This window comes from Aspergillus caelatus, assembly GCF_009193585.1.
Source record: "Aspergillus caelatus strain CBS 763.97 unplaced genomic scaffold BDV27scaffold_47, whole genome shotgun sequence".
Lineage (NCBI taxonomy): Eukaryota > Fungi > Ascomycota > Eurotiomycetes > Eurotiales > Aspergillaceae > Aspergillus > Aspergillus caelatus.
This window is the reverse complement of record NW_022475310.1, coordinates 105,349-126,774: the sequence shown is the minus strand read 5'-3', so window position 1 is coordinate 126,774 and position 21,426 is coordinate 105,349. Positions and strand designations below refer to the sequence as shown.

The 21,426-nt window shown below is 47.8% G+C and overlaps 10 protein-coding genes across 10 annotated transcripts; 5 read left to right on the top strand and 5 right to left on the bottom strand.

The window, feature by feature from the left end:
- Positions 1-31: 31 nt before the first annotated feature.
- Positions 32-1,306, bottom strand: BDV27DRAFT_87907 (PITH domain-containing protein). The gene is made up of 3 exons (XM_032077852.1): positions 1,024-1,306; positions 843-954; positions 32-578 (listed from the first exon to the last, which is right to left on the bottom strand). Exons 1-3 carry the CDS (start codon positions 1,160-1,162, stop codon positions 158-160), a joined length of 672 nt encoding a protein of 223 aa, XP_031929778.1. The 5' UTR covers positions 1,163-1,306; the 3' UTR covers positions 32-157.
- Positions 1,307-1,598: 292 nt separating this feature from the next.
- BDV27DRAFT_124993 (putative ATP dependent RNA helicase) lies at positions 1,599-4,127 on the bottom strand. Its single transcript, XM_032066229.1, has 3 exons — positions 3,809-4,127; positions 2,084-3,742; positions 1,599-2,019 (listed from the first exon to the last, which is right to left on the bottom strand). Exons 1-3 carry the CDS (start codon positions 4,031-4,033, stop codon positions 1,888-1,890), a joined length of 2,016 nt encoding a protein of 671 aa, XP_031929777.1. The 5' UTR covers positions 4,034-4,127; the 3' UTR covers positions 1,599-1,887.
- A 113-nt stretch (positions 4,128-4,240) lies between these two features.
- BDV27DRAFT_87874 (uncharacterized protein) lies at positions 4,241-6,112 on the top strand. Its single transcript, XM_032077850.1, has 5 exons — positions 4,241-4,475; positions 4,531-4,828; positions 4,882-5,106; positions 5,158-5,427; positions 5,488-6,112. Exons 1-5 carry the CDS (start codon positions 4,455-4,457, stop codon positions 5,877-5,879), a joined length of 1,206 nt encoding a protein of 401 aa, XP_031929776.1. The 5' UTR covers positions 4,241-4,454; the 3' UTR covers positions 5,880-6,112.
- A 52-nt stretch (positions 6,113-6,164) lies between these two features.
- Positions 6,165-6,562, bottom strand: BDV27DRAFT_155705 (mitotic-spindle organizing protein 1; the record flags this gene model as incomplete). Its single annotated transcript, XM_032072191.1, has 3 exons — positions 6,165-6,230; positions 6,314-6,391; positions 6,485-6,562. The coding sequence occupies 3 exons, from the start codon at positions 6,560-6,562 to the stop codon at positions 6,165-6,167; spliced, it is 222 nt and encodes a 73-aa protein (XP_031929775.1).
- Positions 6,563-7,081: 519 nt separating this feature from the next.
- Positions 7,082-7,575, top strand: BDV27DRAFT_143434 (GNAT family N-acetyltransferase; the record flags this gene model as incomplete). The annotated part of the gene is made up of 3 exons (XM_032070094.1): positions 7,082-7,243; positions 7,300-7,386; positions 7,435-7,575. 3 exons carry the CDS (start codon positions 7,082-7,084, stop codon positions 7,573-7,575), a joined length of 390 nt encoding a protein of 129 aa, XP_031929774.1.
- Positions 7,576-8,201: 626 nt separating this feature from the next.
- Positions 8,202-11,060, top strand: BDV27DRAFT_170583 (putative transmembrane glycoprotein; the record flags this gene model as incomplete). Its single annotated transcript, XM_032075341.1, has 1 exon — positions 8,202-11,060. The coding sequence occupies one exon, from the start codon at positions 8,202-8,204 to the stop codon at positions 10,812-10,814; it is 2,613 nt and encodes an 870-aa protein (XP_031929773.1). The 3' UTR covers positions 10,815-11,060.
- A 233-nt stretch (positions 11,061-11,293) lies between these two features.
- BDV27DRAFT_124986 (RXT2 domain-containing protein) lies at positions 11,294-13,665 on the top strand. Its single transcript, XM_032066228.1, has 4 exons — positions 11,294-11,618; positions 11,690-11,811; positions 11,917-12,070; positions 12,142-13,665. The coding sequence occupies exons 1-4, from the start codon at positions 11,546-11,548 to the stop codon at positions 13,395-13,397; spliced, it is 1,605 nt and encodes a 534-aa protein (XP_031929772.1). The 5' UTR covers positions 11,294-11,545; the 3' UTR covers positions 13,398-13,665.
- Positions 13,666-15,035, bottom strand: BDV27DRAFT_124981 (bifunctional phosphatidyl-N-methylethanolamine N-methyltransferase/phosphatidyl-N-dimethylethanolamine N-methyltransferase). The gene is made up of 5 exons (XM_032066227.1): positions 14,903-15,035; positions 14,793-14,832; positions 14,683-14,699; positions 14,146-14,572; positions 13,666-14,043 (listed from the first exon to the last, which is right to left on the bottom strand). The coding sequence occupies exons 1-5, from the start codon at positions 14,949-14,951 to the stop codon at positions 13,968-13,970; spliced, it is 609 nt and encodes a 202-aa protein (XP_031929771.1). The 5' UTR covers positions 14,952-15,035; the 3' UTR covers positions 13,666-13,967.
- Positions 15,036-15,244: 209 nt separating this feature from the next.
- rgsC (putative intermediate filament protein (Mdm1)) lies at positions 15,245-19,481 on the top strand. The gene is made up of 2 exons (XM_032066226.1): positions 15,245-18,217; positions 18,279-19,481. The coding sequence occupies exons 1-2, from the start codon at positions 15,565-15,567 to the stop codon at positions 19,292-19,294; spliced, it is 3,669 nt and encodes a 1,222-aa protein (XP_031929770.1). The 5' UTR covers positions 15,245-15,564; the 3' UTR covers positions 19,295-19,481.
- On the bottom strand, positions 19,482-20,959 carry BDV27DRAFT_124978 (uncharacterized protein). The gene is made up of 4 exons (XM_032066225.1): positions 20,613-20,959; positions 20,488-20,539; positions 20,250-20,433; positions 19,482-20,139 (listed from the first exon to the last, which is right to left on the bottom strand). Exons 1-4 carry the CDS (start codon positions 20,758-20,760, stop codon positions 19,990-19,992), a joined length of 534 nt encoding a protein of 177 aa, XP_031929769.1. The 5' UTR covers positions 20,761-20,959; the 3' UTR covers positions 19,482-19,989.
- Between the last annotated feature and the right edge of the window lie 467 nt (positions 20,960-21,426).

The window sequence follows — 21,426 nt, the reverse complement described above, 5'->3', positions numbered from 1 at the left end:
CAGCCCAGCTCTGATACTGAAAGCTCTATTGCACTGCTTCCTTCACTGCAACTTGCAGCGCAAGCATGTCTCTTGGATTAACCGGTCATCCTGTATGACACAATTTCGCTGGCTTGAAGCGGGGGTTCTCTAGAAGTATACTATGTGCATACATGACTCATTGACCGGGCATAATCCTACCTCCGACGCCAGTTACGCCTTGAATTGCGACGTGGTCACTGGGATTGGCTGCTGCTTCGTAGAGAAAGCTGACAGGCTCCCTGTTCAAGGCCATAAATTGACCTTTGAACCCAACATAACCAACCTTAGTCACATCCTCATTCTCATTGCTCCAGTTGTCCTCAATGAACAAGGTAATGGAGGTAGTAGCATTCCAGTGAGCGCGGTTCAATGGCAAATCGTAGACATCGGCTCCTGGAACCGGCTGCGGGGTCTCCACTGACTGCGTCGGCTTCAGCTCTGACGCAGTCGCAAAATCTAGATCGTCACGATTCTTGAACAATTTCAAAGTCTTCGGGGCGGCCGGTGTCGGAGCTGTGTAAATGAGTAAAGAGTGAACCTTTACTTGACCCGTGAAGCTGCGCAAATTGTCAGAGCTTTGAGCTACCAAAAGAGAAGGAACGGGGGGAAAAGAAAGAAAATTAAAGAAAACAAAAGAGGAGGGGGGGATAAGATAGGAACACCGGTATGGAACTCCGGGTGTTTATTTAGTTGGGTTGAAATTATCTCGAGAACGGTGCTAGAGGGGTCTAGCATGTAATAGGCGGGGTAAAGCAGAGGACCTGTAAAGCAAAAGAAGGAAAAAAAAAAAAAATTTAAGCTGAGAAGATCACATCACTTACGGGATATACATCAACAGTTGCTCGTCCGCATCGCTTTCAAGTTCCGGCTGGTCATTCAGTCTTTCAGCCCATGTTTTTTTGACAATCGCAGCGCCGGCGTTGGGGGTTGCTTCTATAACTTTGGCTTAGCACCTATTTAGATAGTAAAGATGATACAACATCCGTAAATATTTCGTCTTACCATTTAGCGTAACGATAGAATCAAACCGTATTTGGGAATAGAGGAGGGATTGGAGAGCTGGGGTGATATCATTTGAATGATCATGTCCATCTTCCCCATGACAATGACTGCCATGGTCGTGGTGGTGATGACCGGACATACTGGGCTCGAATATGATATTGTTATGAGCTGGTTTTTCCTGTACTTGAAGTCATGCACTGTGCATCTAAAGTTGGTGGGGCGTCTTCTAACGAAGCTGAGGTGAGAGATTAAGTTATTATTCAATTTTTGTGCTGACTTTCCCGATTGAACATTAGATAAATCCAATGTCACTGTTTTGAAAAAAAAAAAAAAAAGCATTTAAAAGTTATTGTTAAGTAAGGCCATTTGAAAGTAACTCTTCCCTCCGTCTCCCCCGCTTCTCTCTCGTTCTTTTTCTTGAAATATAGAAACAGGAAAAAACAAATATATACATGTATAAATAAAAAATTTAAAACATCCAATCTCAAAGACGATATGTCGTCTGTTAGATACACCCTCTTTCCTACCTTCTTACTTCTCAAAAAAAAAAAAAAAAAATTTGTCTCACCCGATATCCGATCTTTACAAAACCCTCCATCTATTTCATCTCTTCCCGGAATGTAGACTAATGCTGTCGTGGCTCAGTACAACGCATCCCCTGTCTTTCCGTACTTGCCTCTTTTCTTCTTTCACATAGACTTTGTTTTGTTCTTAAAACGCGGGTTTCAAGGGTAGCCTTTGTAGTCATCTAGAATACATACACTACCTAAACCTCTATGTTCCCTCTGATTGTGAATGCTATCCCATAGGTTAAGTACAGTAACCATGAAGCGCTTTTGCCCCCAACGAGCCCTGCCAGAGCTATTAGTTGACTGTGTAGTAATTAGGGGCGTACTCCACAAGATAACCCCTTTCAATCTTCGTGATATCCCGAATGAATGTCTTTTCGCCTGTTTGCAATATCCCATGGAAAATAACCCAGTCCGCTTTTCGATTCTAAACTAGTGTCAGTAGGGAAATCGAAAGGTCGCGACGATTTCTAAAGAATAGAAACACATACGAACATCAATGAACTGGGATGAGCATGTAGCGTAAGGCCACCAGTAGCAGACTTGAACGTTCCGTTTGGTTGCATCTTTGCAGCATGCGCAAAATAACCAGTCGTGAGACACCTCTGGATATTCTCAGGGTATCTACTGGAATCTGCCTTGTGGCGGAGTGAAGAATGTTTCTCATCTATCTGGATGCCGAAACGTTCGAGGTATCTCTTAAGCTGAGCCCTGATACTCACTGCCTGCTGTAAGGATCGATAGTTCAAAAGGTTGTCTCGGCACCACTTGGGATCTTTCTTCCCTATCTTTATAAATGCCTGATAAACATTCAAATACGTCAGATGGTCACCCTCTTCAACAGCGAATCTTCTGCGACTGCTCTCTGTCGCCTTTTTGTCACCCTCGTGCTGGACCCACATTGATCCCTGCAAGCTGACCATCGCTGCAATTGAAAGCACCTCACTTAGGCAGTTAAACGATTGTGCAGAAAGCAGGACTTTCGCCATCATAGGGTCTACAGCTAGTTCTGCCATCCGCATACCCAGTGGCTTGGTGAGCTTGGCATAATCATCAACGACCCCAAGAGAGTAAAGGAGTTCGAATGCACGTATAACAAGTTCAGCAGGTGGAGGTGTCAAGAAGTCAAAGCGAACTATGTTATCTATTCCCAATGCCTTGAGCTGCATTACCACAGGGGCAAGATTTGACCGTTGAATTTCCGGGACTGTGGCTTCCAGAAGTTGTTCATAAGCCTGCTGGGTGTAGAGACGGAAGCACTTTCCAGGTTTAGTTCTTCCAGCTCGACCTGCACGCTGAACCGCCGCAGCCTTCGATATTGGTACTGCTGTTAACGTTTCAATGCCAGTACTAGGATCAAAGGCCCTTAACTTTGCGAAACCGCAGTCGACGACATATGCAATGCTGTCAATAGTAACAGAAGCTTCCGCGATGTTCGTTGAAACAATGACCTTGCGTGTATTTTCTGGTGTTGGTTCGAAGACGTACATCTGTTGATCCGTTGGGAGACCAGAATACAGAGGTAGAGGAGCTAGTGCCTGTGCTCTAGGATGAAGCATCGCGGCACGTTCTGATATCAACTGTACTGCCGAATCAATCTCCTCACGGCCCGTTAGAAACACCAGAATATCGCCTTCCACTTCTTGTAGATGTATGTCGAACACTGTCTTTACAGCCCGTTCGACGTAGTCCTCTGCGGGTGACTCGAGGAAAAGTATGTCTACAGGGTACATTCGGCCCTCTAGACTGATAATCTTTCCAATATCTCCTCCCTTTTCATTGGAGTCCGTCTGGTTCTGGAACTGATCTCCGGCGAAGAAGTGCAAAATATCCTCTGCCTGAAGAGTCGCACTGCTGATGACAATCCTAAGTTCAGGACGCCGCTTCAGAATTTTCTTAAGGACCCCCAAGAGTATGTCAGTGCTGAGAGACCTCTCATGTACTTCATCCACCATGATTACTGAATAGCGTGACAGCAGTGGGTCTACAAGGGCCTCTCTAAGTAGCATTCCATCTGTTAGGAACTTTATCCGTGTTGATGCAGAGGTCAAATCCTCAAAGCGAATAGAATAGCCCACCTCCTCGCCAACCTTGCAACGCATTTCCTCAGCCACTCGAGCTGCGACAGTCGTGGCTGCGACGCGGCGCGGCTGCAACAGTTTAGCTTTTATCCCAAATAGATGAGTGTTGATGAACTGAGACAGAACGGAAGATACCTGAGTTACTGCGATAGACTTTCCATCTGCACACCATCCTGCCTGGTCTAGATACTGGGGTAGTTGTGTCGTCTTACCACTTCCAGTTTGCCCAACAACAATTGTAACGGGATATGTGTCAACGAGGTACAGTAAATTTTGTCTATATCTTGCGATTGGCAGTAGAGCAGCGGGTTTGTACAGTGATGGAATGAAGGCAGATGTGAGGTCTAGCTCCGAAGCCATTCTTAATAGGTGAAGTACTAAAGTTCAGTGATACGGTTGCAGTCCGAAGTGTTATCAGCCAAAAGATATTTTGGTGCCGCCTGACGCATGTGGCTGAGACATACTGGGTATACACGAAATCTGCCTATAATCCCAAGGATTTAGGATAATAAGGCACTATATCTTTCCAAACGTAAAACACGAACTGTAGCGGGATTAGATAAGCGATGGGTATCCATCACGTGGCGCAACGTCACTGCGCATCGAAGCTAACCAGGAGTGGCTGAGCTTCCAATACTCCGTACTACTCCAGGCTACTACTATCACGCGTTGCTTTCTGCATGTCAGGCTCAGCAGCACACTTCCTCTTGTACTCGTAGACGATATCTCGACTACTTTCGATTACGTTATAGTTTAATTTTCAGATTCGGTCATTTCTGCCATGGCTGAAGAAGACAAAACTGTTCGTTTTCGTATCTATCACTCGTGCATACCAACACTTACTGATTTGATACTAGAATACCAACAAGATTACCCCGGGCCCATATAGTCCCAAGCCGGAGTCCCCTACGACGGCACGCCCTCTGGATTTTGATGATGAACCTCAAGAATCTGGCATCGCCTCGGTGTCTGCAGCCGTAACTCAGCAGAATGCGACAGAAGTTGCCCCGCAAAAGCCGCCGCGTCCATTGAGCCCGCAACAACAGTCTGAAACAACTCTCAAAGAAGCGTTTCCAACTATTGAAGTGTCAGTAATCAAGGCAGTCTTGGTAGCGAGCAACTGGGACGTTGAACGCGCTTTCCATGCTCTCCTTGGTTTGTGGACCTTTATAGCTAAAGGTGTCATCGCTGATTATTAATGTGTGTAGGCATGACTGACCCCAGCGCTGCCGAGCAAGATGTTCCTCCTCCAAAGCCACCCCGCCCCTCCGCAACGCAGAGACAACTGGAAGCAGATGAATTGTATGCTCGCCAGCTTGCGGAGCATTACAATCGCCGTGCACCCCAATCCCGCTTGGAGGGTGGTCATCCATATGATCGGTCGAGAAGGGACAGTGAGCTGTCGGATGACAGAGAGTATAGCTTTTTTGAAGGTATCGTTATTCATCGCAGAGGGGTATTTTCATCGTTGCTAATGGTTGTAGACGATCTTCCGGTGATCCGTGAAAATATCCGCAAAGGATTTCTAGAGACCCAAACAAAAGTTAATTCGTGGGTTCAAAATCTAAAGAAAAGACTAGATGGCGAAGAACAGGATGATGCGCCGTCTAGTCAAGGCTATCGCAATGAGAGTGATGCCCAAACAAGGAGAAGCGGAGAGTTGGGCCGTCGCAGCGGGGATCGCGAACGCTATGACGCAGACCCCCAGGTTTTAAGTGATGATTTTTCAGCTCTTGAAATGAGAGATACAGAAGGTTTGTTTCGCTAACAGCCTCGTTGATTCGCTATGGTGGTTGTACTGACATCTGGAATAGCTCCTCCACCAAGACCACCAAGGCCTCTTGCCAATCCTAGCCTCTACAAGACCTTGTCGCCATCACCAGACAGACGCAAAGTGTCTTTCCAAGAGGGCCCGCCCACCGAAATCGGGGGCAATCTTTACGACGCGTCTGAATCGCCTAGACATTCTCCTGCGGATGGCAAACCAAGCAAATGGCAACCATTGTCTACTGTTGAGCCTTCACCTGTTGGAGATCACGATCCATTTAGTCTAGGTGATAGCGAGGATGAAAAAGATACCAAACCTAGGGATCAGACTCCCGCTGATGGTGGTGACCGCATCAAGACAGCTACAGCCGAGGCGATTGCTGGCTCGCTGCCTTCAGCATCAAAAGCAAATCAGAAGGCAGATGGCGGAAAGTCTTAACGACGTGTCGGCAATATGCCCTTTTCGTTTCATACGCAGTCATGTTGTGCCTTTTCGTAGTTATTCAGGATGGATGCCTAGAGTTGATAATGATACCAGAGACTGCAGCACAGTACCAAAAGCTGAGATATCATATACACGTGTCAGTACAATGAAGCAAAACACATCAACTGAGCGAGTTATTTTATTGTAACTACACTTCCAATGCCCGGACAGAGGGTATCGCTGAATTAAAGCCACGGAAGGGAATCAAGAAGAGAAGAAAACGCAAGGTCAGAACTGCATCTATTCACCAAGGCCATTCTCATTCGTGGTGAGCTGTGGAGCGGCTGTGGCTTCTTTTCTCAGATCCTGTATAATCGTCTGAGCATTTAAAGGGAATTGTTAGCACCCTAGCGACTATTAGAGAGAAGCATTGAAAGCCCGAAACCCACAGCAAGGGCGTCAGGATTGACGCCGTTCTCGATGAGTGAGACGCAAAGAGAAAGATCAGTTCTGTCTAAAGCCGTGTTCTACATATCCAGCGGATTAGATCATGATGAAGAGGGAAACACCATAGCATTACGAGCGACAACGCCACGGGAAAGAATGGATGGTTCACATACGAGAAGTGTAGAGATCTCGTGAAGAATGTCAATAACTTCGCGTGCCGCCTGACGCTTGTCGTCGGGTTGAGAAGGCATTTTTTTTTAAAAAAATTCGATATGTCCAAAAAGAGGTAAAGGGGAAGAAAGAAGGGAAAGTTAAGAATTAAAACTAGAATAAAAGATTGGGTTTTGCAGTACTGGCAAGAATGTCGGATATGTGGTGGAGGTGATGAACTAGCAGAGGTACCAAGTACCAATATGTAGATGTAATACGGTCACGGAAGGTCAGCTGATTGGTCGCGACCACCACCGACAAGAGTTAGGTGGAACTCCACTGCAGGTATTTTCCAGTTACGTAGTGGGTAGCAGTCTTCAATAGCTAAGTACTACCCTAGTACCTTATATGTACCTTAGTACATCCGTCACGCATACGATTGGTTCCTGGCGGCCGGCGAATTTTCCGCTATGGACGAATCTACAAACATTCACTTTCGCGATGAACAAAATTGCTCAATATTGATGTCTTATCGGGCTATCGAGACGCGCCACACCACAACAGCCTATGTCTAACAACCTAGAATGTAGGTCCCGGAGGGATTGTCAGGAATGTGAGATATGGAGTTTAACATATCAGACATCCATTCCTCGGACAGGAGCCACGCATTCGAGGTTCTCGCCCAGATTGCACGCGTCGAGAAGAAGGCGTTCCCCACCAATGAGGCTTTTGGATTTAGTGAGAATTTCTGGAGAAAGAAGCCGAAGACGAAAGTTTTGTATGTGCGACAGGTGCGGCATTGGATACACGCTTCCCTTTAGTCCCTTATGCTATCTAGTATGTTCGACAGAAAGGAAGAGCACTGTTACACAAACTCTTTGTCGCAGAAAGTCATCGTCGACAAGGCGTCAGGATGAAATTAATGGTTTATATTCAACTATTTTTGTAACAGAAAGGCTGCCAGCATATCTAGTTATGGGTGAACAAGGCCAGAACCCCAGCTCGATGCCTGTATCTCCAACTTGGGCTCGGGGAACGTGAGGAAATCACCGATTATTACGCGCCAGAGCACATGGGGATCAGAATGATACTAAACCACAGTTGTTGCCCTTGACGTGTGCTCCTATCACTCTCCTATACATCTGCCTCTGTTAGCTCCCTTCTGGGGGAATGGACCTCTCAAGGGCACCTTTTTCCTTTTCGCCCCTAGGTTTTAATATTAGGAAGGGACAAACACGTATGATCGCTAACATTCTTTGCCTACCAACCCCTCAAGTACTCGAAGGAGTCAAGCCCTACCGGAAGTCCAGTTTGGGGGGTCCTCCTTGGCTCCTACAAGCCGCTATCCCTTGCATGACCGTGCATTTCGTGAAGCGTGCTTTATCGCGCGGCAGCTACTCGTACAATTATTACCCTTCGCCGACTATTCTCCATAATTCAGTGACGTCAAAGATATCCAGGTATGGCTCGGATGAAGGGGTCTCACGAATCGCGCTTCTCCTGTGCTTTGGACTAGCCCTTAGGCGCGATCACCGGGGAGAATGGTAGTCCCTATTCTAAGGATAGACAAGCATATTTTCCCATGTCCATCTCAGCTTCTTCATACAACCTAATTCCACCCTTCAGCTACTTTTCGCGCCACCCAAATGGTCGTCAGAATATCTCCTGGGTGGACAACAGAATATTTGCCTGTTCTTTCGATCAAGTATCGTCCAGGGCCGTTCTGTCTATCTCGAAGATATGGCGCTCATCTGGTTGATCATCCTTGGTTTTACGTGGATTATTGATGCAAAGTTGGTCTCGAACTACCCTATTAATTCACAGCTGCCACCTGTGGCACGGGTTGCACAGCGATATCAATTCGTTTTCTCTAAGGGCACATTCGGTGGGAGTGACTCCTCAACAACATATTCGCTCTCAAACGCCCCATCATGGCTTCGAGTAGAAAGCAAAAGCCGCACTTTATTCGGCACACCTGGGGAGGAAGATGAGGGGACAGTGAAATTTGATCTTGTGGCATCAGACAAATCAGAGTCTGCAAGCATGGAAGTCACTCTCATCGTGACAGAAGATGATGGACCAAGACCTGGAAAGCCATTGCTTCCTCAGCTCGAAGCGATTGCCGCGACATCCGCTCCATCAACAATCCTGATTCATTCCGGGGACGCCTTTGACATATCTTTCGATCAAGACACCTTTACCAACACCCGCCCCTCTACCGTATACTATGGGACATCTCCAGATAATGCCCCGCTACCTTCCTGGGTGGGATTTGACCAATCAAATCTTCGATTCTCAGGTGTTGCACCTAATAGTGGGCCTCAAACCTTCACATTTAGCCTTGTCGCTTCAGATGTGGCTGGTTTCAGCGCAGCCGCCATGAAGTTTGATATGACGGTCAGTCCGCATATTCTCTCATTCAACCAGAGTGTGCAGACTTTCTTCGTTAGCAGAGGAGAGAAGTTTACCAGTCCTCGGTTCAAGGAGGCGTTGAGATTAGATGGGCGAGAACCGGCAGGCGCCGATCTGACTGATATCCAAACTGACTCTCCTTCCTGGTTAGAGTTTGACAACACTACTATCTCATTTAAAGGGACCCCACCGGTTGATGTGGCGAATGAAAACATCACTATTTCCGTCACAGACAAGTACCAAGATATAGCAAGGCTTATCATTAGTCTGCAATACTCCCAATTCTTTCACGATATAGCCGAATGCGACGCGGTCATCGGAAGCTACTTCTATTTTGTTTTTGATAATACAGTCCTAACCGATGATTCCGTTCAACTTGAAGTCGACCTGGGAAATCAGCTCCCATGGCTGCAGTACAACACCGATAATAAGACTCTTTACGGCCTTGTCCCGGCTGATTTTAGCCCAGACAAATATACAGTCAAGCTTACTGCTCATAAGGGGACCGCAGATGATACCAAGAAGTTTGCAATCAATATCTTAGACGAAGGAAGTTCTGCTGGTCAGGGCACAGACGAGTCCACAGGCTCCAAGGGGATCCATGGAAAGAAAGCCGGAATAATCGCTATTTCAGTCGTGATTCCTTTTGCCTTTTTAACAAGTCTTTTGCTTCTTTTTTGCTGCTGGCGCCGAAAGCGCAGGGCATCGACACATGAAGAAGAACAGCTGTCAAAGGAGAAAGTACCATACTCAAATGGCCCAGAGCTACCAAGCTGTCAGCCTTATGAAGAGACCATCCAATGTAATCTCCCGAAATTGACCAGAGCCACCCCGGAACCATCCTCGAATCCACCAAAATTGGAACTAGGGCCTTTGTGGGACACAAGTCCCTTGGATGACAGCTACCAGGGACGACCGATCGAAGGCAGGAAAGACACACTTTCTGCTTCGACCATTGATTGGGATATCGCTCCGCTAAAGGTTTTTGAACCAGAAAAGGAGAAACAGATCGACGATGCTGCCGTTCCACCCAAGCGGCTGTCGTTCCAGAATAGTCCACCTATGCGCAGGCGAGCTACCACTAATTCACGAAAGCGAGAGCCTCTCAAACCAATCCAACCAAGGAGATCATTGAAACGAAACTCGGTGCACTCATCCAAATCAAGAAGGTACTCCAAACGTTCTAGTGGAATATCATCTGTTTCATCCGGACTTCCCGTAAGGCTTAGCGGTGCAGGGCATGGTGCTGGTGGCTTCGGGCCTCCTGGGCATGGAATAGTCAGAGTGTCATGGCAAAATACGCACGCATCTTTCCAAAGCGACGAAGGCGGCGTTGGGAATCTAGCACCTTTGTTTCCTCGGCCCCCACCTCGAGCAAGAGGCAGTGTAGATCTTCCAAAGCGCATGAGCTTACGAACAATTGAGCCTGATACACTAACGATTTCGGAGGCTGATTCCTTGGAGGCTTTCGTTCACAGTAGGGCGAAGAACCGAAACTCGTCCAACCCAATGTTCTCCGGTCAGTTTGGCCGCAGAACATCTTCAGGTCTTCGTGCCCTGGAGAGAGCTCGAAGTACAGCTAGCCGCACTGATACTATAAATAGCTCCAGTTACTATGATGACTACAGACGATCCATACATGAACGCCCGTGGTCTACGGCAATGTCTGCCTCCATCTATACGGATGACAATCGACAGTCTACGTATCTAGAATCTTTGTCCGAAGAATCATTGAATGTGCGGCCACTAGCTTCAATGGCTAGAGGACTGAGCCAATCAAGCCTGGCACAGAACTACTCAGAGGCAATAGCACCGCTTCCTCGGTTGCTCAGCGAACTAAGCCTTGCCAGTGCAAGGCACGCTGAGCCACGTGGAGTGAACGACGACTTAGGGGTCCCGCAACATATCGATGAAAACCAGGTCCATGGACCAGGGTGGTAGGTCCAACGCCACCCTACTTCTGCAAAAAGGAGGTTCTGGCGCTGGTCCACAGACGCTGCATAAGAGCCTGTCAAACCTCGTCCACCCCATTTGACGGCAAGGATTGTTGGACAAGTCTAATTCAGCTAGCGGATCAGGAAGCAGAGGGAGCTAACTGAAAGAGGGAGGAGTTACAGATGACGTTCTTTCATGTGAGCAGTACTCTTGTGCTGTATATAGTTGTCGTTTTGCTTCGCACTGTGTTGCTGGCCCATTGCAGTCTCCATCATGATATCCTTGTTTTTCTGTACAAGTACCTTTTAATCTTTCATATATCTCTGAACCCCAAATCCAGGGGGCTAGATAAAAAGCAGTTGTAATATTCTAGTAGTAGCATATAGATAATTTGTACACTACAATTGTGCCATCATTCAAGTATGTCGTGATCACGTGGTGTGCCCTTATCATGTCTCCTTCAAAGACTAGTGGTGTCGATCGGGGCCGCCGCAGCTCCCCATTCCATTCAGCGAAGACACCGAACTGAAAGCTGCGCAGAATTGGCCGCTTCGGATTATGCTATATCCCCTCGTCACTATTTCAGTGCTCCGCGGAAAGGATTCTCCCATGAGTCGTTGAAATCTTCCGATTCGGGGTCGCTTGATGAGATACATAATCTGACCACTCTTACTCTGGCAGTTTCCCACTGTGACTGTCTATATTTCAGTTACTTTCCTTTTGATTCAGCCATAACGATGGCGGCGCAGGCGGCTCTCATCGCCGACACGATCGTCGGTATGAAAAGGGCTCTACGCAAAGAAAATGATTGTAAGTCTTACTGCTTCCATTTCCCTCATGTTTTCCAGTCATACCTCTTTAACTCGATCTTTTGGTTGTAGTCTCAGGCCCCGATGACCCCATCGCTCAGCCGACAAACCGAGGCAACAAACTACGGACAAACGCTAAACATGTGCGGGAGGGCGCATTGGGGTATATCCAGCCTGAGGATCTTTATAAGCAGGTAGGCACCGTTCCGCGGCCATTGAAGGCCCTTACAGAGTGCCCTCGCTTCTTCGTTCTAGGTCGGAATAAGGCTTCAGCGGCTGACATTCAAATTCTCTGACAGAAAATTGATCATGCTGGGTACACACGCTATATCCTACAGCCAAACCCGGTGCGCTATGACTCAGAGGGGGATGAGTTAGACGAGGATGATGAAGACTCCGAGGCGGATGCCGCTGCGGCGGAAGAGAATCCATTTTCTGAGCTCGCGTTGGAAAGTTAGTCTCTCAATTCCCCTTAAAAATGACTCATGACTTCCCCGAACGACTAATGCGAATGTGTTTACTAGATTTCCTGTGCCCGTTAAAACATCCATCGGAACTACCTACTCACCCTTCCTTATCCCACGCCTATACGTCAAATGCTCTTTCGAATATGACCAAGGCCATCGAGGATAAACTACGCCAAGAACGTGCTCTTTTGTGGCGTGCGCGAAACCTCCACAGACTGTTCCTTGGGGATAGCTCTTGGATGCCATGTGGAACAGTTGAGACTCCCGAAGACAGATGGATCTTCGAGCCGCGGCTTGGTAAACCGGGTCACAAATCTCCAATCGGTCCAAATGGACAGAACAGTGTTCCCAGTCTTTCAACGACAATAGAAATGACAGGTCGAAGCCATGAAGCACATAATTGTGTTTCAGTTGTCAGGACATCGAAAGAAGCCCAGACAGCGGAAAGTAAGGACATCCAAAGTCGCCATACTGCAGAACAAGACATTGAAATGGCTGGTGTTCACAATCATGAGAGGGAGAGTGGGAGCCGTACGAATGACAATGAGCAGACAAGAGAACCCAAGTCCGAAGAGGTTGAGACTCCCGTTGTAAACCTTCCACAGCATTTAGACATCGATGAAGTCAACGGCAGTGACGTAGTAAATTCACACTTGGAACGCAGTCAAAAATCTGACACGGATGGGCTTCATCGAAACAGAAAAGAAATTGCAACTGATCGAACTGACTCGGGTAACGTGTACGTTGATACGACCTATGAGGGCCCCGGCAATGTCCATGGGGATGAAACGGACAAAGATGAAGAGATGCAGGACGGGTTTCCCCCCGAGCCACCTCGTCGGATGACGACTCGAGCTCAGGCTAATGCCGCAAATCCACAAGAGGATGAATCAGGCCACTTCCCACCATCCCCTTCCTCTGACACCCTCAGCTCACTTCCTATACCACACCCTCTCTTTCTCGTGCCTGACTCTATCCGCCCAGATCCCGATTTTGGTCTGTCGCCCATGGAAGCCGAAGATACACGACGACTCCTGTGGTCATATGTGCAGAAACAGGAGGAGACTGTCAGGGGATTCGAGCACATGTTGGAATGCCTGCTCCGAGCTTGCCGTATGAAAGATGATGTGCTCGAGTGGTGCAAAGCGGAAGGCCATGTGGGCGAAATGAGTGACGGAGAAGACTGGTACGACCGGGAAAGATGGGGACTAGTGGAGGGTGAAGACCTCAAGAAGGGCGCAGACGAGGATGAGATTGAGATGGTCGAGGAAAGCCGCGCTTCAAATAAAAGAGGTAGAGGCCGGCGAGCATAGATGCAATAGCTCACTTCTACGGCTTACAATCATCGATGGTGGTTACATAGATCAATGACCCGGGGTTTGCTGGGTGTTTCGCATTTTGGGCCCCTGGAAAGAGGTATCTTTGGCAGCCTCAGTAACTACCGTTACGGCTTCTATATGACTCAAAGATCTCTATGAGATACGAAACATTAACTTTATACTTATAGGATACTTATCCTAGGGAGTTCGGGGCGTCGCAAATGATATCCATGAATTATTCTATAAAGAGAGGTGTAAAAGCAAATAGAAATATATTGTCTTTTGTATTGTTTTGTTCCATGACTACTCTCCAGATTCGCCCTCGTAACATTCGGATCGTGTCTTTCATGGTTTTGTTGCATCTTCCCAGGCTTCCTTCTATTGTTGAATCCCACTCTAGCATCTTGATCACATATTTCCTAGCCAGGGTCCCCCGGGTTGTGTCTATCTATTCCCTCCCGACTGACATAGATTGATGGTTGTTGAAAGTCCAGACTCAATCCTATAAGCGTTGACCCCGTCTTTCAGTCGCTGCTTAAACAGGCCGCGGTACCATAGCACTCCTTACTGGCTCTTACCGCCTTGCTTGGCCTTTGCACGTTCGCGCTCGCGCTTGGCATAGATCTCAGCAGTGAAAGGACTACAGAATCGTGGGTCAGTTGGCACGGCATGCATGCTTAGAAGAGATATAGGGGCATGTTGCGTAAGGGCAAGAATCCAAGGAAAATTATATCAGACTTACTCCTCCCACTGAAGAGCAAACCAGTACAGAATGAACACCTCGGCGGTCAGGAGGATCCCGGCAACTTTGCCCTTGTAAAGCGCGACACCCAGGAAATTCAGAGTGCTTCCCCAATACATAGGGGAGCCAGTGACATTAAAAGGGAAGCCAGTGACGGGGGCTTCCATGAGAATACCGAAATAATCTCCGAGGTAGGTTCCGGTGACGCCTAGGGCATACATGCTCGAAAGAACAAGAACGGATCCCACAGCAAACAAGACGCCGCCTAGAATTGGTTGGTGCACAGGGGCATAATAGGGCTGGTCTTCCAGGGCCGACTGATACACATGGTCGCGCACGATTCCCAGGGTAAAAATGGCGATTGCGAGGAAGTAACAACCGTAATACGGATTACCGAATATACGTGTCAGGTAGTGTTTCCGATATTCTACAAGAGATGGTGAAAGATTTGGAACATAAGCCTTCTATACTGATGAAATGAATTGGGCTCATAGATTGAGGTTTAGCAGCGAAAGGGCGGGGAAAGCCTTGACCAACCGGCACGGGCAACAATGCTAATGAATGAAAGCTGCGGTCAGTCAACAATCTCCATGAGAAGTCGGAGAGCCGAGGGAATGATCGAGGAACAAATAGTGAAAGCAACCTACTTCCAGAAGATTGGGTTGAAAGCGATGGAGAGTGCAGCGCCTATGATATCAGCCAGCCGAGTTAAGGATCACATGCGTGTACAGAAGAGAGTAAATGGTCTGAGACGTACACTTGAAGGACGATTGAGACAGATCGAGGAAATCTGAAAGAGTAGTCATTGTGTGGGAAAGGTCCAGGTCCAGGCTGAAGATACGATACAGGAGACCGAAAGAAAGAAGTAGAGAAAAGAAGGGAGGTCTGAGGTGAGGTGTTGTTGTTGGGAAGTGGAGAAGAAGATCATAAATAGATAAAAAAAAAAAAAAAAAAAACTAACAACTAAAGCGGCATGACGTCTTTACTGAGGTCTTCTCTTCTCCGCAAATACGGGACTGGTGGATACTGAAAACGGTATTGCGATTGATACCGTCAACATTACGGGCTAGTATTATGTACTACTATGAACCTATTCTAGGTACCGTACTACTCTGTAGTACTGTACGAGTAAGTACATAAATAAGCCCGTATGTACTCCGTACTAGTACAGAGTACATAGTACTGCATACCACAGGCGATACTGTTGTTTGACCCCAGGACCTCGGGATTAACCCAATTGAACGTCCTCACCGCCCGTCAACCACCTTCAACATGGATTATCGCCGATCATCCAGTATTAATCCACATTATCAAGGCCCCTCCCCCCTCAAAATACCTTTTATATGTCTTTAAAAGCTACCTGCCTTTTTGAATCGTCATGAGACAATTCTCATTCATCGTACGAATGCTCCGGGGAAAATGGCCCTGAAGTGTCGTGATATCGTCGTACTGGGCACTGGTGCTTTCATTGCTTGGGGGTTGGCTGTACGCTGCCTGCCATTTCTGCGGTACCTTGGGTATGCTGTCGGACTAGGCATTCTGCTTGCTTCAGTCGCCTTCTCTGGCTTTGTACTCTTCACAACCCGGAACCCTAACGATGCAGACAATTCCCGACCCCAGTGTTTGCCTGTCGCGTTTCTCACTCCCCCCAACTGGCAGATTGAAACTCAAGGTCTAAAGAAGCGCTCCATCTACAGTCCCGCCTCCCTCTACCCGCAGTCCTTTATGGTGTCTGAAGGTATCGATGAGCTTCTGGCACTGGTAACCCGGGATTTCATAGCGTCATGGTACCGCGGTATCAGTCCGAACCCAGCATTTGTGACTGAGGTAGACCGAGTGGCTCGAGCAGCCATTGGAAACCTACGCGATCGGTTACTTGCGGAAGATCTTATATCACTTATTGTCTCCCGTATATTTCCTATTCTGACCGCACATCTTAAAGAGTTCGACGTCGCCGAGCGATCGGTCCGGGGGCGGAATTTGACTCGAAATGTTACCGAATCCGATGAGCTCGACATCGCAATTGCAAGCAAGTATCGCGATGGTCATTTGCATCCCGCTGCAGTGCTCTCTCTTTCAGACCAAAAGCTAGTAGAGCAGGAATACCTTAGGAAAGTCACAGTTGGGCTACTGCCTCGATTATTTCCTGAAACCGTTTTAAGCAGTCGTATCGTTTCCGTTCTAGTGAGGGAACTAGTTTCATGCGCTGTACTCTTCCCTATACTATCCGTGCTATCAGATCCTGACACCTGGAATCAGTTGGTGGAAGCTTATGGACGAACAGCTCTCCAAGATCGCAAAACGGTGCGCAAGCTTCGAGCGGCATTGGATGAGCATGCATCGCCGGTACCCAGGTCAAAACATGGGAGTCCATTCCCCCGGCTCTCGCCAACTGATTCAGAGAGGGCTTTTGAGCGTTTCGTTAGGGCCATCCGGCGTTGTAGCAATCTTTCCGATGCTAGACGGTTCAGAGCTCTTGTTGCAAGCCAGTTGAAGCGGGAAAGTATGGTGGAAGGGCAAGATCCCGTCTATCTTCGGCGATTAGAGACGGGGAAGAGAGTTCTCGACCAGAAGGTAGCGAAGCTTTCAGCGCCAGCTAGTAGTCGTTCATCGCACGCCACCGCAGCTACGACGCACTTGCGCCCCCCAAAATCCTTACTGGCTCAAGAGGCGTCCTTGGTTGATGTAATGCACGATGCATCGGGTCTATCTTACTTTATGGAGTTCATGGATCGTCAACAACTTATGTTCCTCGTGCAATTCTGGATTGTGGTTGATGGCTTACGCAACCCACTCGAAGATGACTTTGGTGACGAGACCTCCTCAAGTTCCACGACATGGACAGAAACAGACAAAAATGACATGGCTTTAATCAGCGAAACGTATCTGTCGAAACCCCAACTTAAAGTAACAGCCGAGTCGCGTCGAGCTGTGAAAGCCTTCTTGAGCGCCGGGAGGCGAGCTACTCCGGAGCAGTATCGCAAAGCTAGGACAGTGATATTGACTACTCAATCTGCGGTATTGGATGAACTCCAGAATGTCTATTACCCCAAATTTCGACAATCAGACTTGTTCTATAAATATCTCGCTTCGGATGAAACATCTCATTTTGAACCTCATACGGCAGCTGTAGCACATGATGTCGCCCCTGCCGCGGAGGTATATGAGAGACCGGCACTTCCTCCATTGATGGGCCGTACGGCATCTCATACTGGGTTCAAATCGAAAGACCTGCGCAGGGCCGCCGTTTCCTCGAGTGATGTACGGACTATGGGGAAACTATTTGACGATGACGACACCCCAAGGCGTTCCTTGGATTCCGAGCGGTCTGCCCCATTATTCGATGATGACTACGACACGGACCCTCTTGCGATGTCAACGCAGAGCCTTGGTCGCGACTCGCAAAACGGTGAACACGATGCGAGTCAGAGTCAAGTAATTGAAACTATGGAGGCCGCATTGAACGATATCATTACCAACGAGCCGAAAAGTAATAGATTAGAAGATCTCAGAAACAATGATGCCTCGTCATCTAGGCTGTCCAGCAATGATCGATATCCACAATCACCTCGTAGCTCTGTGGAATCCACACGAGTAGACGACAAGACCAAGCCCAACATCTCTTCTCTAGGGTTGGTGGATGAATCTTCACGACTCGGCGTTTTTGCTGATGATCTCTTTCCCGACCACCATAAATTTATTGAGGACGAATATGAAGAACCCGCTGAAATAGACGACAAAGATCCCGCTGACGAAGTCCATGAAGCCGCCCCAGGAGATCTTGGTTTGACGGAAGCGATCGAAGCACTCACGGCAGAGATTGAGAAACTCGGATCCCAGGAATCGGTAGTTGATACCTTGACGCGGAAAGCTGAGCTCACGAACAATACTGCAGAACTCAGAATTTTACGAAAGTCAAAAGCTAGCATTCAACGAGAAGTCCGCCGCAAGGACATGCAGCGGCAGCAGTACATGATTCAAGAAAGCGACAACAGCCTGTATGGTCGTTCAACTGTTCGGATCACGTCTATTGTTGTAGGGAAAGAAGAGGACGGTCGAGAATTTGCAATGTGTATGTAGTTTTCACCTCCTGCATTTTCCATATAGTGATAGTCTACTAACGATTGCTCCAGACGTGGTTGAAGTGCAAAGGAATGCTGGAGAACAAATGCCAGCGGCATCCTGGGTTGTTGCCCGCAGATATAGTGAGTTCCACGAACTTCACCATAAACTACGCATGAGGTATCCGTCGGTGCGGTACTTAGAATTCCCACGGCGACGTATGGTCATGAAGCTTCAGCGAGAGTTTTTGCAAAAGCGGCGCCTAGCGCTGGAGGCGTATCTGCAGAAACTGCTGCTCCTACCAGAGGTTTGCCGAAGCCGTGACCTACGAGCCTTCCTCTCCCAGCGAGCCATCATCCCGCGCGACGAGGTCCCTCGTGATGGAGAGACAAAGGATTTGGTAACCCGAATTTATAATTCGGTTGCTGATGGTATGGATGATTTCCTGGGCAACTTTGGTGTACTCGATCAGCTCTCGACAGCCGGGCAGAATCTCATCTCTGCAGCGACTAGCCAGCAAGCCAGCACTGTAACTGACTCAGGGCTAGCGACCGAGGACGCCGTGACTACAGCCGAAGCCGAGGCAGAGCTGAATGCATTTGAGGACAGAGAACTGGAACCATTCATCAAACCGATTTGTGATTTGTTCTTAGAGGCCTTCGAGTTAAACAGAGGCAACAACTGGCTCCGGGGCCGTGCGGTTGTCGTCGTTCTCCATCAATTACTTGGAGGAACCATCGAACGGAAGGTCCGCGAAGGTGCCCGATCCCTAATACAGGACGAGTCGTTACTTCGATACATTAACGTAATCAAGGATTCCCTGTGGCCAGGTGGCCTCCTACGTGAAAACAGAATCCGAACGCCATCAGAGCGGCTGAAAAGCCGCACTGAAGCTAGCCTGGTATTAGCCACCTTGATCCCGGATATGGCAGGAAATGTAGTTGGACGGACCAATGCTCAAGGAGCCGCGCGGAGAATATTTGCAACTTTGAACAACCGGCGCCTCAACACTCACTTGATGTACACTGTTTTGGATGAGATCGTATTGGTGTTGTTCGGGGGTGGTGAAACAGGACGGATGCGATAACGCATGTTTGCCTAATTCATGAAGGGCCGAGACTCTGGTCATCGTAGTTTCTTCCTCTTTTAACGATTGGTGCGGACCTTAGCAGGCGTTTCGTGAGGCATTACTCTTATAGTCTTTAAGGATATGAGTCTTTGCACAGCAGTGTACAGTGATGGTGTACCATAATTGTAATAAGAAGAAGGAGAAGGAGAAAGACTCGTATATTTGCATCAGTGTTAGACCATAGTGCTCTGGGTTTTGGTTGTTTCTCTTGAACATAGAATGCACGACAGAAAACTAAATAGCTATTGTGCGTAATTAATTCTTGGGCATAGTCTCCAGGTTTTCCAGTTTTGAAATCATGAAGAACACCGTTCCTCAGAATGTCGGTGTCAGCAGCAAGAATGAGTGGAATTCCTTCTACTGAGGGCGAAGAGCATGGGCTTGCCCTTAACCTTCATCCCAATAAGAAGACTAGTCGGACCGCCGAAACAGGTAAGGACTGAAGACAGAAGTGGAGTAATATTGAGATTGAAGAATCAAATCAAGCTACGTAAAGAAATCACCCTCTAACTCAGGCTTCTACATCCCAAACAAGCTCTGTAAGGAAGTGCTAAGAAGCAAGATGAGAGAAATAATTAAGTCTGAAAAGTATGCCCGGTACGGACAAAGAAGAGCAACCATTGGCATTTAACACACCAGTATACATGCCCGTTCTATGCCTCTTCCTTCTTCTTCTTGGACTTCTTACTGGAGGTCTGTTGGACCGAGGTTTGCTTTGTCTGGTGGACGATTAGGCGTGTCCAGCACTCTTCCTTGTCCCACTCGAAACCAGCAAGGTAAGGTTTATCCAACTCATCATCAGCCTGCGTATGAACAAACATTCGTCAGTTTCACTCTTGTGACCTACAGTGAATGATAGGGAGTGTCTCATCGTAGCCAGAAGGGAAGAGTTATGGCAAGGAGAATCGCAAACCTTCTTTTTGAACTGCTTGTGGATAGCGTCCAGCGCGTCCTTGACTGTGACTCCCTTGAGATTACGAGCAGTCACTTCCAATCCCAGCGGGAAATGCAAATCAATCTTCTTCACCGGGGGGGTTACGAGATGGAGTTTGAGGATATCCTTGTCCTCGATTGAAGACGGCGCAGTGTTGAGCTTCCTAGGGAAGATCGAGTTAGCTCGGGACCTATGGTACTCTTAACATAGTTCTTACCACCCGGTCTTTTGCGTTTCAATGGGGAGAGTCAACTCAATCTTCTTCGCCTCTAGAAGACTTCTAGTCAGAGCATTCCATGGGTAGGTGACAGGTACCCTGATTTCCAGAAGGGGAAAATTTACCCAAGTCCTTGATGTTCCAGACACCCTCCGACTGAGATGAGTGGCGCCTATGAGTCTTCTTCGCCGTCTTGTCGGCCTCTTTCTCCTCCTTAGAATTTATTGACAAGCCAGCAATGGCAGAATCGACTTTTGTGAGTTCGTCCGACATAGTTGCGATAGGGGCGAGTATGGAAATGAATTAAGAGGGTAATCACTGCTGACCAGAGTTAGCGTTGAAACGTCATGGTAATGTCAATGTTAGGAACAGGGTGTATGAAGGCCTTTGCCTTGATGGTGTAAAGCGAGTAATAGATACTGCCAGGCAACTGAAGCTGGAGAACTTACCAATCTGTGGTAGGTATTGTAGAGTAGGTATGGTTGAGATCCAAATAGGATTAGAAGAGGATGAGAGAAGGGATAAGGAAGATGAAAGGGAGAAGGGGAGGAATAAGAGGAAGAAGGAGAGAAGAGAGAAGAGAGGAGAAGGAGAGGGGGGCATGAGGGAATCCCAGCAGGAGGGAGGGAGGGCAGGTGACCTAACTGGCCCATCCAAAGTACATGCTCAACGGGTACTATCCATTCATTGTACGATACTATACCAGACGACTAGGGTTCCTCCCATGATACCTACATTAGTACGTCGTACGAGGCGGGGTCATGGAACCCTAAGTCTGCATCACAATTCGGGATTGGACCTCAAAGAAGGTCGTACCTACCAGTATCCTAGGTACTATCATGGATTTAAGATGATTAACTTATCTTTTTTAAGGAGAAAATTAGTATGGTATACACATACATACATACATACATACATACATACATACATACCTTGAGT

What these genes read in the sequence shown, in the direction of transcription:
- BDV27DRAFT_87907 (XM_032077852.1), bottom strand. Translation starts at nt 1,162, where the DNA reads ATGTCCGGTCATCACCACCACGACCATGGCAGTCATTGTCATGGGGAA. An exon ending in TTCTATCGTTACGCTAAATG is followed by an intron (nt 955 to 1,023) that starts GTAAGACGAAAT and finishes CCAAAGTTATAG; the next exon opens with AAGCAACCCCCAACGCCGGC. An exon ending in CAACTGTTGATGTATATCCC is followed by an intron (nt 579 to 842) that starts GTAAGTGATGTG and finishes CAATTTGCGCAG; the next exon opens with CTTCACGGGTCAAGTAAAGG.
- BDV27DRAFT_124993 (XM_032066229.1), bottom strand. Translation starts at nt 4,033, where the DNA reads ATGGCTTCGGAGCTAGACCTCACATCTGCCTTCATTCCATCACTGTAC. An exon ending in AGTCTATCGCAGTAACTCAG is followed by an intron (nt 3,743 to 3,808) that starts GTATCTTCCGTT and finishes AAACTGTTGCAG; the next exon opens with CCGCGCCGCGTCGCAGCCAC. An exon ending in ATCCCAGTTCATTGATGTTC is followed by an intron (nt 2,020 to 2,083) that starts GTATGTGTTTCT and finishes ACACTAGTTTAG; the next exon opens with AATCGAAAAGCGGACTGGGT.
- BDV27DRAFT_87874 (XM_032077850.1), top strand. Translation starts at nt 4,455, where the DNA reads ATGGCTGAAGAAGACAAAACT. An exon ending in TGGCTGAAGAAGACAAAACT is followed by an intron (nt 4,476 to 4,530) that starts GTTCGTTTTCGT and finishes ATTTGATACTAG; the next exon opens with AATACCAACAAGATTACCCC. An exon ending in TGAAATGAGAGATACAGAAG is followed by an intron (nt 5,428 to 5,487) that starts GTTTGTTTCGCT and finishes CATCTGGAATAG; the next exon opens with CTCCTCCACCAAGACCACCA.
- BDV27DRAFT_124986 (XM_032066228.1), top strand. Translation starts at nt 11,546, where the DNA reads ATGGCGGCGCAGGCGGCTCTCATCGCCGACACGATCGTCGGTATGAAA. An exon ending in TCTACGCAAAGAAAATGATT is followed by an intron (nt 11,619 to 11,689) that starts GTAAGTCTTACT and finishes TTTTGGTTGTAG; the next exon opens with TCTCAGGCCCCGATGACCCC. An exon ending in CTGAGGATCTTTATAAGCAG is followed by an intron (nt 11,812 to 11,916) that starts GTAGGCACCGTT and finishes ATTCTCTGACAG; the next exon opens with AAAATTGATCATGCTGGGTA.
- BDV27DRAFT_124981 (XM_032066227.1), bottom strand. Translation starts at nt 14,951, where the DNA reads ATGACTACTCTTTCAGATTTCCTCGATCTGTCTCAATCGTCCTTCAAG. An exon ending in GTCTCAATCGTCCTTCAAGT is followed by an intron (nt 14,833 to 14,902) that starts GTACGTCTCAGA and finishes CTGATATCATAG; the next exon opens with GCGCTGCACTCTCCATCGCT. An exon ending in TTTGCTCTTCAGTGGGAGGA is followed by an intron (nt 14,044 to 14,145) that starts GTAAGTCTGATA and finishes ACGATTCTGTAG; the next exon opens with TCCTTTCACTGCTGAGATCT.
- rgsC (XM_032066226.1), top strand. Translation starts at nt 15,565, where the DNA reads ATGGCCCTGAAGTGTCGTGATATCGTCGTACTGGGCACTGGTGCTTTC. An exon ending in CGGTCGAGAATTTGCAATGT is followed by an intron (nt 18,218 to 18,278) that starts GTATGTAGTTTT and finishes CGATTGCTCCAG; the next exon opens with ACGTGGTTGAAGTGCAAAGG.
- BDV27DRAFT_124978 (XM_032066225.1), bottom strand. Translation starts at nt 20,760, where the DNA reads ATGTCGGACGAACTCACAAAAGTCGATTCTGCCATTGCTGGCTTGTCA. An exon ending in CTGGAACATCAAGGACTTGG is followed by an intron (nt 20,540 to 20,612) that starts GTAAATTTTCCC and finishes GAAGTCTTCTAG; the next exon opens with AGGCGAAGAAGATTGAGTTG. An exon ending in GAAACGCAAAAGACCGGGTG is followed by an intron (nt 20,434 to 20,487) that starts GTAAGAACTATG and finishes GATCTTCCCTAG; the next exon opens with GAAGCTCAACACTGCGCCGT.